Source organism: Homarus americanus, unplaced genomic scaffold, assembly GCF_018991925.1.
Source record: "Homarus americanus isolate GMGI-L3 unplaced genomic scaffold, GMGI_Hamer_2.0 scaffold49667, whole genome shotgun sequence".
NCBI lineage: Eukaryota > Metazoa > Arthropoda > Malacostraca > Decapoda > Nephropidae > Homarus > Homarus americanus.
The window spans coordinates 7560205-7574739 of record NW_024738608.1 but is presented as its reverse complement, the minus strand read 5'-3'; the positions used below and the strand labels follow the sequence as shown (position 1 = coordinate 7574739).

General features: G+C 41.0%; 1 protein-coding gene across 1 annotated transcript in view; it reads left to right on the top strand.

Annotated features, from left to right (window-relative positions):
• Positions 1 to 6230, top strand: part of LOC121874230 (mucin-5AC-like) — a 29839-nt gene extending 23609 nt beyond the window's left edge. The window contains exons 6-7 of the mRNA XM_042378292.1: positions 888 to 1124; positions 1232 to 6230. Coding sequence (XP_042234226.1) covers positions 888 to 1124; positions 1232 to 3802 — 2808 coding nt within the window. The 3' untranslated portion in view covers positions 3803 to 6230. The remainder of the gene's footprint in view (positions 1 to 887; positions 1125 to 1231) is intronic.
• The last annotated feature ends 8305 nt before the right edge of the window (positions 6231 to 14535 follow it).

Sequence of the window (14535 nt, the reverse complement as noted above, 5' to 3'; positions counted from 1 at the left end):
GTTCATCCCATTTAACCTGTAGTCCATCCCCTTTGACCTGCAGTCTACACCTTGACCTGTAGTCCACCCCTTTGATCTGTAGTCTACACTTTGACCTGTAGTTTACACCTTGACCTGTTGTCTACACCTTGAACCTGTAGTCCACTTTTTTGACCTATAGTCTACACCTTGACCTGTAGTCTACACCTTGACCTGTAGTCTACACCTTGACCTGTAATCCACCCTTTTGATCTGTAGTCTATAACTTGAACTGTAGTCTATACCTTGACCTGTACTCTACATCTCGACCTACAATCTACACCTTGACCTGTAGTCTACACTTTGACCTGTAGTGTACAGCTTGACCTGTAGTCTACACCTTAACCTGTAGTCCACTTCTTTGACCTGTAGTCTACACCTTGACCTGTACTTTACATCTCGACCTATAATCTACACCTTGACCTGTAGTCTACGCCTTGACCTGTAGTCTACACCTTGACCTGTAGTCTACGCCTTGACCTGTAGTCTACACCTTGACCTATAGTCTACACCTTGACCTGTAGTCTATACCTTGACCTATAGTCTACACCTTGACCTGTAGTCTACACCTTGACCTGTAGTCTACACCTTGACCTATAGTCTACACCTTGACCTGTAGTCTACACTTTGACATGTAGTCAAAATTTTCACTTGTAGTAGATTTTAATACACTGTGAAACGTAGATAATGTAGATTTTAAAATAGTTAGAAGTAGATTAAGTAGATATTTAAGTAGAGTTAGAAGTAGATTAATCAGTATAACTATAGGTAGATGAAGTAGATTATTAAAGTAGAATTAACAGTCGATAAATGACCACGTAAAATGTGACGAGAATAAAATGAAGGGTAACAGACGTTGAATTTTGCAGCTAGCGGACAGCGAGAGTAAGAGAGGGTTGTGTTGGAGGTGTGGGGGGCTGTCCAGTGGTGGGAGTGGGGGGCGGCCTAACAACCCAGCTCCCCCACCTACCACCACCTCCACCACCACCCCCAGCACCACCCCAACTCCCGTTCCTCACCACAGTGCTCCGTCCTCCGCCCTGACCCCCTCGCCACCGTCAGGCTCCAGTGCTGCTACTGCTGCCCCTACACACGATGTTCCCCAGGTGAGTGTGTGTGTGTGTGTGTGTGTGTGTGTGTGTGTGTGTGTGTGTGAGGTAGTAACAGTAAGTGTAGTACACAAGACACAACACTAAAGGTACGTGTGTTTCAGGCACCGCTCAAGGGGTGGATCCCAGTCTCCATGCTGCACCACATCGCCTTCAGTGGCGCTACACCCCAGCACCAGACGCCCGTGGTGCAGCGCACACAGCAGTCATCCCGCCACCATCAGCCACACCAACACCATCAACAGCAGCAAGTGGCCACTAGTGCGCCATCCTCGAGGTCGACCACCCTCAGCAACAGGAGAGGAGAGGTGGAGCAGCCTCCAACGGCAGAGTGTGCCGTCGTCCGTGGGTCTGGCAGTACCGCCGAGGTGAAGGCTCTCAGCCCCAGGAGAACTTGTGGCCCAGAAACAAAAAACTTAGGGACTACAGACGATAAGAAAAAATACGAAGCCATGGGGGCACGACCTAAGGTCCTGGGTAACCTGCAGGCAGTGACAGGTAAAGGAGTCGGATTGTTGGAAGATGAGAAGACCGCCAAGCACCGTGCCCGCTCCATCCTGGCGAGTGCCATCCCTGTGTCTCCCGTCTCGAGTGGTCCCTCGACGCCGTGTGGCACTAACATCATCAAGAGCCCATCCATACCCAACATGCCCAAAGGCTACATGCCCATCACCTCCACCGTCCTCACTCCCATCAACTTCCGCTCACCCTTTGTAACTCACAAGCGGCCTTCAACCATCAAGCAGGTGGCCCAGGCAGCTCAAGTTTCTCTCCAAGTTTCCTCCAACTCGAGCAGCTCCTCCACTTGTGGCCATGGACGCAGCGGATCGTCACCTACCTCCATCGGCGAAGCTCACACCACCACCACCACCACAGACAGCGGTGGCGGCCACACCACACCTACCAGCAACACTACCTTACCCTCTGACGACACTAACACCACCACCACATCCTCTGCCACAGTAAGTAAACAAACCAATAACAAAGTAATAACAACTCAGCTAAATGGTAGAATCAAGTCTCCAGTCGCAGTAAACCAAGACAACAAACTCATAAAAGATCACAGCAGGAAAAATGATAGAGAGAGCAACACGGCAGCAGCTGGAAATAGAAGAAGCGGCTCTGCTTCCTCCCAAGTCAATAAAAGATGTCAGTCATCAGACGAAACAAAATTAGTGACCAGTGTTCCTTGCTCCAGCCTTACAACGGTTACCACCACAACTGCTTGTAGCAACACCGTCACAGTATCTTGCTCAAGTGTGACAACAGTCACCACTACGGTATCTTGCTCATGCCCGTCCTCCGTCACCACCTCCACCTCCACCTTCAGTGGCTCAGCTGTCAACACTGAAACTGCATCCACTACTATGGCTGGTCAGCCCTCAAACAACAGTGTAACTTGCCAACCTTCTAATAACACAACCTTTCAGTCATCCTCTAAGTCCAACAGAGGACCTAAAACAACGTCTAGTAATAGTACGGTGACTCAGACAACACCCAGCGCCACAAAGGTGTCACAGCCTTCCAGCAGCAACACTGTGGACTCTCATGCTCCAGACAACAACATTAATAATTCTGTAGTTTCACAAAATGTATCCAGCGATGGGCTACCTTCTGAGACTCCCTCCAACAACACCTCCTCCTCCTCCCCCTCCCAGTCCTCCAACACGTTCAACAACACAACAGCTTTCGCCTCCATTACGGTGACCACCACAGCTGCGGGAACCAACGTCCCTTCTGCACCTTCTACTTACTCTTCGGCCACGTCTTCTCGGTCTTCGTCTCCTGGTATGTCTCTCACCACCTTCGGTCTAAACTCAGAAGGACGAGGTATTCCAGGGGCTATATTCTTTGCTCTTGGGTCTGACCAGAGGGGAGGCCGCAGTCCCCAGCCGTGTACCTCTCCACGCAGAGCATCCAACGCTTCAGTGGGCGTGAAGAGCCCGACACCCGACACTGTGGCTGCTGATTCTGGTCCCACGCAGAAGGATACTCTGCCACCCTCGGGGGTCAAGAGCCCTCCAATAATACTGAACAGCTCCCTGGCGCCAGCCACAGTCAAGGAGGAACACTGGTGGTCGGTGGAGAGTCCAGGCCGAGGCAGCACGCCAGGTCGCCAGCATTGTCAGGGCAAAGTGGTCAACTCCACATGGGTGAGGCTGATGGGAGGTCAAGCAAACAGCCGCCAGGGCTCAGGTCTGCCTTGGCGAACTGCTCGAGCTGTGTCTGGCCAGCAGCTGAACCAAGCTCGGCGGGCTTCACAAGACGACTATGGCAATGGACCACTGTCGCCCAGCAGCGTGTCGTCATCGACGGCCACCTTCAACTATACTCCCGCCGTCAACTCTCCCCCGTCTTCCACACTGTCGTCCGCCACTAACTCCGCCGCCTCATCACCGCCACCCTCTCTCAACCAGAGGTCCAGTGATGACCTAAAATCCATGGCCTCCAAAAATATCGCCTCGGCCATCATAAGTTATGAGCTGGGAGCCAAGTGTGAGACCGTTGCGTGCCCTCCGGGACAAGGCGGGTCCCAGGGCACCGACGGTGTGGCCACACTTACTCGCCGGGACCTAGTGTGTCCCTCCTGCCAGATGCTGTTCCCTCCCGACAAACACGTCCATTTTCTCGATCACTTCGAGGCCTGTCGGGGCCCCGAGTACGCCGACCTCTGAAGAACACGAGACTACCAACAACAGTTACTAAACAAAATGCATACAAACTAGCTGATGGGTGGCGGTCTGCTCACTAAACTAGTAATATGTTGGCGCCGCTGACACCCACTTGTCTTCCAGGTTTCTCTGGAAACATTTACTAGAGTTTCTGGGATGGAGAGACGGGTGGATGTACACTTGAAGGGTTGAAGAAGTCTTAATGAAGTGCTAGAGTTCACAAGCGTGTAGCGTTGCCCACTTGCGAGAGTCCCTCGCCGGGCTGTGCTGCAGATGGACAACAACACTACCACACTGCCTCACGACATTACGAAGGAATTGTCTTTATCCCGGTGTTTAGCTTCAACCTGTGGGAGGCAGGACACTCACTTCACACATCTCCTAACTTCCGCCGCCTCTCCCGATGCCCTCTTCTCCCTCACACCTTCACGCTCTTACTTTGTTACTTATACTCATCAACCACAACTTTTCCTCGCCATCCCCTTACAACTACGGAAGAAGACTTGTACACCGAATAATACACTTTGACAACCCATCCAAGAAACACCTGTGGCCTATAACACACACACACACACTATACCTTTAATTTCTCATCTTGTCTCAATTCAACTTCTACATCATTGTTTTCCTGTTACGAATGTTTCTAATTCTCTCTTTCCTTCATTTTCTCTCAATCACTTTCTATCTATCTATCTATGTATCATTCTATACCACTTCTCTCCCCTTTCTCTCGTGTTTAGTAGTTAATAAAAAAAAACATTCCTTATATATTTATGTCGTGTGAGATATTTCCTCCTTCAATATCTACTTATATCCTCGAGTCAGTTCGCGGATGTTAAGGTACTGTGCGCGGTGTTGTGTTCGCAGCTTACCTTCACCTCGCGCAACGTGGTAACTCTTGAAGGAGTGGACGATTTACTTGAAACTTAACAGGGACAATGATCCCCCAACACTGATAATAATAATAAGTATTATTTGACCATTTTGTAAACACAAGAATAAACCTAGGCGCACATTGAGACGCAGGCGACACAGAAGGCGCAGCACAGGGCAGTGCAGAAAACTGAATCTAGTTATCATAAATCAGAGTCCGCACATTGGGACGCAGGGCAGCACAGATCAGCCACAGGCCTGTGTCGGGCTGCGCGGCTCAGTGTTTGAAACTGATTTCTGCTCCACGCCTGCACGTGTCCGTCAGTACAATGGCGTCCTCCGAAGAACTCATAGAGGCTGTACAAAGTGGAAGAGTCTTGGATGACACTAGGCATCGTAATTACATGAAGGACAAACTGAAGGAAGAGATATGGGAACGTACAGCTGAAGCTCTCCAATATAAAGACGGAAATAGTTGCTAAATCTTGCATCAGAGAATTCTGTTGTTCAGGCAAATTCTCCCTGTGTACTTCTTATCTCCATGTACTGTACTTACTTTTCCATACTGACTTCTTTCCCTTGCTGCTGTCATATAGTAGCATTAAATGTTCCATTTCGGTATCCAAGTCAGATTCTGAATTAATATCTAAATATTATTGCAAGCTAGCCATGAGCAGCACAGCGGAGAGGGTACCACACGCCACGACAGACTGCTTCTCAATGTGTGCACCACACTTATGCTGCCCTGTGCTGCCCTGCCCTGCCTGCCCTGCCCTGTCTGTCCTGCCCTGTGTCTGCCCTGCCCTGCCGTGTCTGCCCAGCTCTGCACTGTCCTGTCTCTCAATGTGCGCTTAGGTTAAGGCTGTTCTGGAATGTATTACGTTATCGACTTTACACGAGGGCAAATATGTAGACTATTATTATTATTATTATCTTTTTTTTATTATTATTAATATTATTATTATTATCTTTGTTTTATTATTATTACAATTACAAGTAATGTGTCTTTATGTCTTTATTGTTTGTTTCTTTTATAACGTTAACAAAACTATGTCATTGTCATCTTTATGTTTAGGTGTACAGTACATCACACAATCCCTCACACACCTCACTCCCTCACCACCAACACCTCTCTCCCTCACCACCAACACCTTTCTCCCTCACCACCAACACCTCTCTCCCTCACCACCAACACCCCTCACTCTCCATCCAGCTGTATACACGATATCTTGACCATAATATTAATAAATTTTAACCTAACCTACATACCCTACCCTAACCTAATAGAGGGGGTTTGGTGCGACATGGCTGGAGGGGGGAGGGGGGTACTTCTTCATCTTTATAATCAACCTTTATTTCTTATCATTACCCCCCCCACTTCACCTGTCCTCCTCATATACACGCTTACAATTTTCTTTATTTAAAACATTATTACTCTATGCGCTATCTCTCTCTCTCTCTCTCTCTCTCGCTATACTTGACCTCTGTTCTCTCTGTTTACCTCTCTATCTACTTATCTGTCAATTTATCTATCATTTTATCGATTTATCTGTCAATCTATCTATCATTCTATATATATATATATATATATATATATATATATATATATATATATATATATATATATATCATTCTATATATTTATCTAGCATTCTATGTATTTAGCTATCATTCTATATATTTAACTATCATTCTATATATTTGTCTATCAATCTATCTTTATCTAACAATCCTTTTTTTCTATCTATCTATCAGTGATCTACACATTAACAGACCAACATCATCATCATCACCACAACACAAGCCTCGCCGTTATCAAGGACAAGTGCTGCCTCTCAACTCCCATGAGACACACGCCGCACAGAATTCCAACGTTATACCACCACCATATATAAACCATTTTAATTCATTTATCTGTATTTAATTTATTTATATTTAATTTATATATTTAATTTATCTGTTTAGTAGTTTTAAGAACATAAGGGGAGGGAGGAGCGAGATAGTTACCATAGATACGGTCACGTCATCCTGCTGACGTCATTTGTGCCTAGTGTTTTTTGATTGGTTCATGGACGAAAAATGATACTACCCCTCCCCACCGTGACCCCACTTGCTGCAACCTGTGACCTCACGTACTGACACAATGACCACACCTGTTGACCCCATCTACTGGCTCAAAGACCTCTAACCTTACCTACTGACTTAATGATCTCTGACCTCACCTACTGTCTCAATGACCTCTGACCTCCTCTACTGACTCAATGACCTCTTGTTGACTTCACCTACTGACCCAGTGACCCCCTACTGACCCCACCTACTGACACAATGGGGTCACGGGTGGCACAAGAGGGAGTGAAGCGAGGCGAGGCGTGTAGAGTCTTGATATACTATAATGAGGGCTGGTTGATGTATATAGTATATAGAGTTTGTTAATAGCTATATAAATAATAAGGTGTCTTTGTCTATATTACTGTATATCGGTGGGTAAGTTATATCATGTGTCCTCGTGTCAATTGAAGTCCTCGCTAAGTCACATGTTGTTGACAAAGTGTTTCTCTCTCTCAGTCACGGATATATGTGTATATATTAAAACTATATCAAGAATGTATTGTTTGACTTGATATATACCTGACCTACTGTACTACACGTTATAATGGATTAACTGCAGGTAACTAATGACATTGTGTGTGTAACATCTTTTACAAATACTTGAGGAAATACTTGAGTCTCTTATATTACGACGATTACCAGTGGGAAAGAGCAGTAGATGACCATAAGTTCTTAAAGAAGTCTAACACATCAATCAATAAAAGCACTGAAGTGTCCTGTACAATATTGGCAGTACGTAATATTTAAGCATCCATTTCCCTCACACTAATACTAATGCTCCTTTTAACAGATTTCCATGATTATTAAATGCATTTTTGGCTTACGCTATTCTTTTAATTTCTTTTCCACTTCGATCATAACAGCTTATATTACTTCCCAAAATAAACAAACTTTCCCACCTGTTTAAGTTCCTCTCATCAAACATAATTTTGATTTTAGAATTTACTTTCTCTTTGTAAATCACCATTACTTGTCTTAACAGCATTAACTCTAAGCCCACACAGTCACCATTTTCCTCTAATCTGTTTAAAAGTTTTTGTAGTGTGTCTTCACTATATGCAGTATCATCTGCATATCGAATATTTTTTATTACTTTATCATTCACTTTAATTCCTTCACTACTGCTTACAACTTCTCTTATCGAAAATTCTGTATAAACATTGAACAGTGTTGGGCCGAGCCTGTATTCTTGCCTAACTCCCTGTCTAGCCTTAAACCAACTAGGCTTCAGGAACATAACCCACTCACACGTCGGAGCATACTTCAATAATCTGAATTCCCATCTAATGAAGGTTGGGTTTAGCGATGTAGGTTAGGAAGTGATGGCAGGCTTGGGTAGGTTAGATTTGGTTAGAACGCATGCGAATAAGATGATAAAGAACATGATCTTCATGTTTCTACAAAAAAGAAACAATTATTTATTCTAAAATAATTATAATAAAAAAAAACATCAACCGCACTTGCAAACATTTGCTCAAGGTTGCAGCCAAAACTTGAATTATTTTTTAATAAATTATGTAATACAGTACAGTACTAAGCCATACTAACCTTTATTATTGAGAAGACCCCTTTCAGCGTTGTATGTTTCAGCTTTAGAAATCCTTGGGTCGCTGGCAACTGATAGATTTACAGTATTACAGGTATGGCATCTGGCTTCACATCTTGGTAATTTTTGGCCGAATCACAACACAATAATTTATATTCAAGATTTCGAACTTTTTGTTCACTACTAAATTGTTCACAGATCACTGAATTCTTCACATTAATTAAGTCTGATCTACAACAAGCGTTGCATCCGTAGCCCATATATCCTTATAATTTTTCTGCATTGGAAATGAGTGATATACAGTATTGGAATAGCATCTCTCCCTTGAGTACTGTACACTCGTATTATTCGCACTATCAGTAATTAGCTATTACGAGTTAATAAATCTGTTTTTTATTGGTGCAATTCCAAGTTCTACTTTCAGATATAGTCACCTGATTATAAGAAATATTGGTAAATTTGTATAAGTGCATCCAACTCTGTTAGAAAGTCAAAAATATATTTTTTCTAGTGTATTTGTGTGTTTAGACCGATTATGACCTTCATTTCCTTCGGAAATTGGCCGGGTTTTTTCGATTTTTTCTTTTTTCGTGGGGCGTTTTCCGAAAAAAAAACATAATGGCTAAGCGAATACAAAATACAAAAAAAAAACACTAGAAAAACATAAACCTGACCTGACCTAACCTAACTAACTCACTATATGATGGAATCACGTATTTCTTACCTTATTGGCCTGGTTCTAGTTCGAGTTACCACAATGCCACATATGTTGGTCTTGACGATATTTACATTCGTTCTTGCACTTAGGACACTTTACTGAGGTCGGGAGAACACCATGAGATCGAAAAAATTTTATAGTTTCTTCGTTTTTTCCCCAAAAAATCGCAATCAGCTCCATATAATTGAAGTAACACCCATGGCAGACTTCCATGATCGGAAATGAATTTGAATTTCGAAATATGAGACCCAAAATAAAAATCGAATTTGATTGGGCCAAAAATACCGCGAATTAAACCACAAATCATTTTAATTGGTTGCAAAAAAAACACCGCTTTTGATTGGCCGCGTGACGTGTACGGGAACGCATGCACGTGATGATTTATGAAGGAGACCCTCAGTGTGGGAGGTGAGGTAGGCGATAATGGCGGAAGATTATTGGAAGAAAATAGAAAATTTTGGATACGCTATCTCCATTATTATACATTTGCGACGGTAATGTAATATAAGAAAATTATCTTAAAATTAGAGTCTTATTCGAATATGATAATAGATTAGGGGTAGGAATGTCGGGTGCGAAAACGCAATAATACAGAAATATTTAGATTTGCACCAAAATACACTGTTCTTCACTGCTTTAAACCTAAATATTTGTGCACCAGTATCAGTTTCCATGCTGACGTCATGTTCCAATACGCGGCCTTCTTTAAGGGGCTACCACACCTGTGCATTTATCTCCAATTTACTGTCTCCGAAAACGGACTATCACACACGCACCTCTTGCTTATTCAGTCCTATAGCAATCTGGCATGCTGTGTTAAGCCACGACACCTATTTCTACTCCTCATCTCCATCCACCTTTTGTCCTTCCACCGAAACGCCTTCACTCGTCCCTTGGGATTTATATATGTCCACCTCTAACACTGTGGAACTCTTACGGTTATGGTAATGGGTATAATTCGACAGTACGAACTATTTCCTAATTTCTTAATATGTGAAGTTCCTGCTTCTTTTTTCCACAATATACTGCACACTGGTAGCCATTGTTGAAGCTATGCGCCATGTGGTAGCGGTTTGTTTTGGTACGTAAGAACATGAATCAAATGAGTTTATTTTATTTTCAAGTAAAAATTAATTAAGCCGTTAATATTAATCCTAGTCTTCATTGTTTGCCAATTATACCACGTTAAAGACAAAAGTTATATTAAAAATCAAAATTAGTAGTTTAATATGACCCTGGTCATACGTCCAGATTATATGGAGGAATCCGACCCTTATAAAACGAGTTGAAGATCGGCGAAAATAAGCTGGAGGTTGGAGTGAAATGTGCAAGTGTGATAGCTCCTTAAAGAGGTTTAGCTTTCTATATTGACTCACGACCATCACAGACATGGCAATGTAATGAAACATTTTTCAAAGATATTAAAATTATTTATTATCTTCCAAACTTAATCAGAATGTCAAAATAATATCAATAATAATAATGCTCCACAAAGTTGTCATTAAATTGTCCTACAGATATTTCAATACTACCAAAAATGTTAATATTCAGTACCTGTATTAAATTACTAATTTCATATTCTTTGGCCTCGATGTTTTTAGAGTGTTAGTAATAACGTTCTTCTCTATTAGTATTATCAGTAACCTTCAACATCACTGATCATGTACAGTATATTATCTCACTTGACTATGCGTTGTTGGCCATGGACAGAGTGGCCGTCTTGGTCACTCCACATAACAACCTCATTATTCCTCTCCGTTTTTCTTGTTTTATTCACATACACACACGCACACACATAATCTCTCTCAGTTTTATGCGTCATATATATATATATATATATATATATATATATATATATATATATATATATATATATATATATATATATATATATATATATATATATATATATATATATATATATATATATATATATATATCACGTGTGAGGGAGAGAGAAAATATTTACACTCACAAAGTTCACCTAATTATAACATGAGCTTCAAATTGAGTAATAACTTCAGAAACCCTCAGTGACAATATAATTCAGTGGTGGATAAGATGTAAAAGACAATACAACTGGCTGATGAACACCAAAAACAAGACCAAAGGAGAGTTGTCGTTATTCCTGCGTTAAGTCAAGAGCACAATTATCTGTACCCGGTATTTCAGGCTAGTCCATAGTACATTAACATTACTGCTATAAGTATCAACAGCCTACATCAGGACTGTGTATAATTGTGAACAGAATTCCTTGGACACTTAAGGCAATATCTATCATCTACTTGAGAGGATTAGGAATTTAACATTAATTTTATTTTATTTTTCTTGGGATAATGCTTGTTGATGCGTATGACGTCACTAATGAACACCAGCTAGAAATATGATCCACTCGTAGGTGTCAGATATTACCAAGTGTTCAGGGACTTTTATTCACAACTGTACATGCCTGATACACTGTACATGTATGAAGAACAGTGAACAGATGCTAGCGGCCAGCAGAAAGGAAGACCCAGTGAGGATGGTGAAGAATACACTCATGTTTAGAAAATGATGGTGTACGTACATACTAGTGTACATATTAGTGGCTGCACCATGTTTTGAATGTGTACCTTTCATATGGATTCTCTAAACACAAACACTAAGAGACTCTGTAAACACAACATTAAGAGACTGTAAATGGCAGGGATACCTAGTGACAGCACTAAGATCTCGTTTCCTTTATCAAGGATTAAACATTGAAAATTAAAAGAAAAAAATGACTGCAAACATCCTGACCACTAGCACCTCTGTTTAGTACATAAGTGTACATAACATGACAATGTACATATTTGTTGCAGCATACATGGAGAGTACAATACAATGTACACATAACAAAGCATATTACAAATTATTCGTATGTAAACAGGGAAATTAGTTTTTTTCTTAACATGGTCAGTGGAATACGTTATAAGATACTACGCTAACAACAAAATTATTATAGTTTTAAAGTTGTCGCTATATTGCTTTTGAATCTTTATTTATGTGTGTGTGTGTGTGTGTACAGGACACTCATATACACACACAGGTCCCAAAACAGCATCGTGCCGACCTTGAAGTCCTCATGATTACTAAGCTAAGAATACAAGTCTAGTACACCTCAAACATAACCAAATATCAACATACGTGACAACAACATCCCGACACACCCCGAGTTTATACACCGACTTGGCCAGTGTTGGGGAGATACCACGAACATTGCCGCTAAACCTTATTAAGCACGACGTTGATTAACATTAAACCTAAACTAACACAGAGGATAGTTTAGGTTCGGTTGGTTCACATCGTGTATGAAGTTTATGATTTATCGGCCTTGGTGGTGATATTCGTTTTAATATTGAGGTTTTTTCACATATTTACCATCAAACATAAGGTAATTACGCTCCTCGACAGTTTGTAGCCTATTCAAACTTAAAATAAAAATGTTCATTAAAACTAACTCAACAAAAACAATAAATGCTATTATTGGAGAAATTTCAACTTAATTAGTATATAGAATGTGTCAGCGTTATTTAATGAGTGACGGGTCACAACCGAGTCGCTGACATCTACCAAGTGGAGTTTAACTGAACTGGTTACCTGATGTACACGCACAGACAACAGGTATAGATGGGCGATACAGTGGCGTTGATTGGTTAAGTCTCACATCAGAGAAAATGAGGGAAAATATCCTTCTGTGAGATTACCATAAATACAATAAACTATTTTTAATTTCTCTAAATGAGCACATAAAAAGTAATTATTTTCCCTATTGATTGAAATATAAATGTTTCGTTGTGAACATTTTATCTTTAATTTCAGTCGTTATTTAATAAATTTTGGATTATGTGCTCTAAATTCATAAATAAAATATAACTGATATTTAACTTTAAAACGAATCTCAAAATTTTCCAGTATGAGTTGATGAATTAACCAATCACCTCCGCCGTTCAACAATGTGTACCTGTTGTCTGTGAAGAACACAGGCAGCAAGGGACCAACAACACACTCCGACACTGAACCAGCAGAGCGATACAGACACACAGGGTCAAGATTCACGAAGGTTCATAAATTACATGTTCTTAGAGTTCTTGCATCTGGACCGTTCACCGTGCGAACCTTTGAGAATTTGGACTCGGAGTCTCTTTAAATCCGAACCCTGCAATATGTTCTAAATACAGGTATATAAGAAATGCTAAATACTTCTAAACACCTAACATACTCCTCACAAAAGCTGTATATTCCTCTATGGTGAAATTCCTTACTAAATTGAACTGTTAAAATATTCTTCTAAGGTGTTTAATATTTCTTAGTAATAACATAGCTAAAATGCTGTACTGTACCTGGTTCTGAACTAAGTCTAACAGTATTTTCTAAATGAGTGTAAATATTACCAAGAAAAATATTACTCAACATCCACGAGTGATTGTTCACAGTTTAAATACTATCCTGGCCTCGATGTCTCAAAGGTTCCTAAGATCAATATTCCTCCTAACTCAAGAAGTAAGATTGTGTACCTAACTGGTTGACCGAAAGCACAAAGAGATTCTGTACTTTGTTTCCTAACTGCTGCTAAATGAACCCGTCTAACTACAGTAAACTCACATAGTGTAATGTTTATCTGATTTGTATTTATTTTTCGTGTGTGTACCGCCTCATCACTGAACTAATAACATGATCCCATAAGTTCAAGACAAATGAACGTAAGAACCTCTTGAGAATCGGGCGCCAGGAAGGATATAATAACTTTAGCCTATAATAAACTGTACAAAAAGGGTGTAGATTCCTTGTACTTTGCAGCATTACCGCTGGTTATCTACTCGACGTTCCCCCTCACGCACATGGAAGCCTCACATCACTTGGGTTAAGTCCTTCGAAGTTAGTAAACATTAATATAAAGCGACAGTGAGAGGGTGAATGAAAAACAAATGAGTTTTTTTTCCATAAGATATTAAACGTTTGCATTTGTTCTTCCGTATATTATATATTAGATATGCCATATAGTTAGATAAAATGCCACATATATAACTAAAATACCATATAATGTACAGGAAAATGTCATAAACATTTGGGAACGATTCTCATTCTGTGACCAATCTCTCTGTCGCTTCACACTGGAAGAATTATTGTCGTTCACAGTGAAACTTTGTGTATTGTTCATTAATGGTAATCTTGACTTAACCTCTGAGCTGGTTTTGACCAATATTATTAAAGGTCACTAATGGATCACCTGTAGATTAACCCCCACCAATTATTTTCACTTTTTGATTCAACACCTTAACGCTACCTGGGGTCTAAGGATGGGTTAGGTTTCGTTAGGTTAAGTTGATTTAGGTTAGGTTGTTAGGTCACTTTAGTTTAATTTAGGTTGGTTTAGGTTACATTAGATTAGGATAGCTAAGGTGGTTGACTCTTAAGGTGAAATAATAAGCTAGGTGGCGAGGCTAATCTTCAGGTGATCCCGTCTACCTG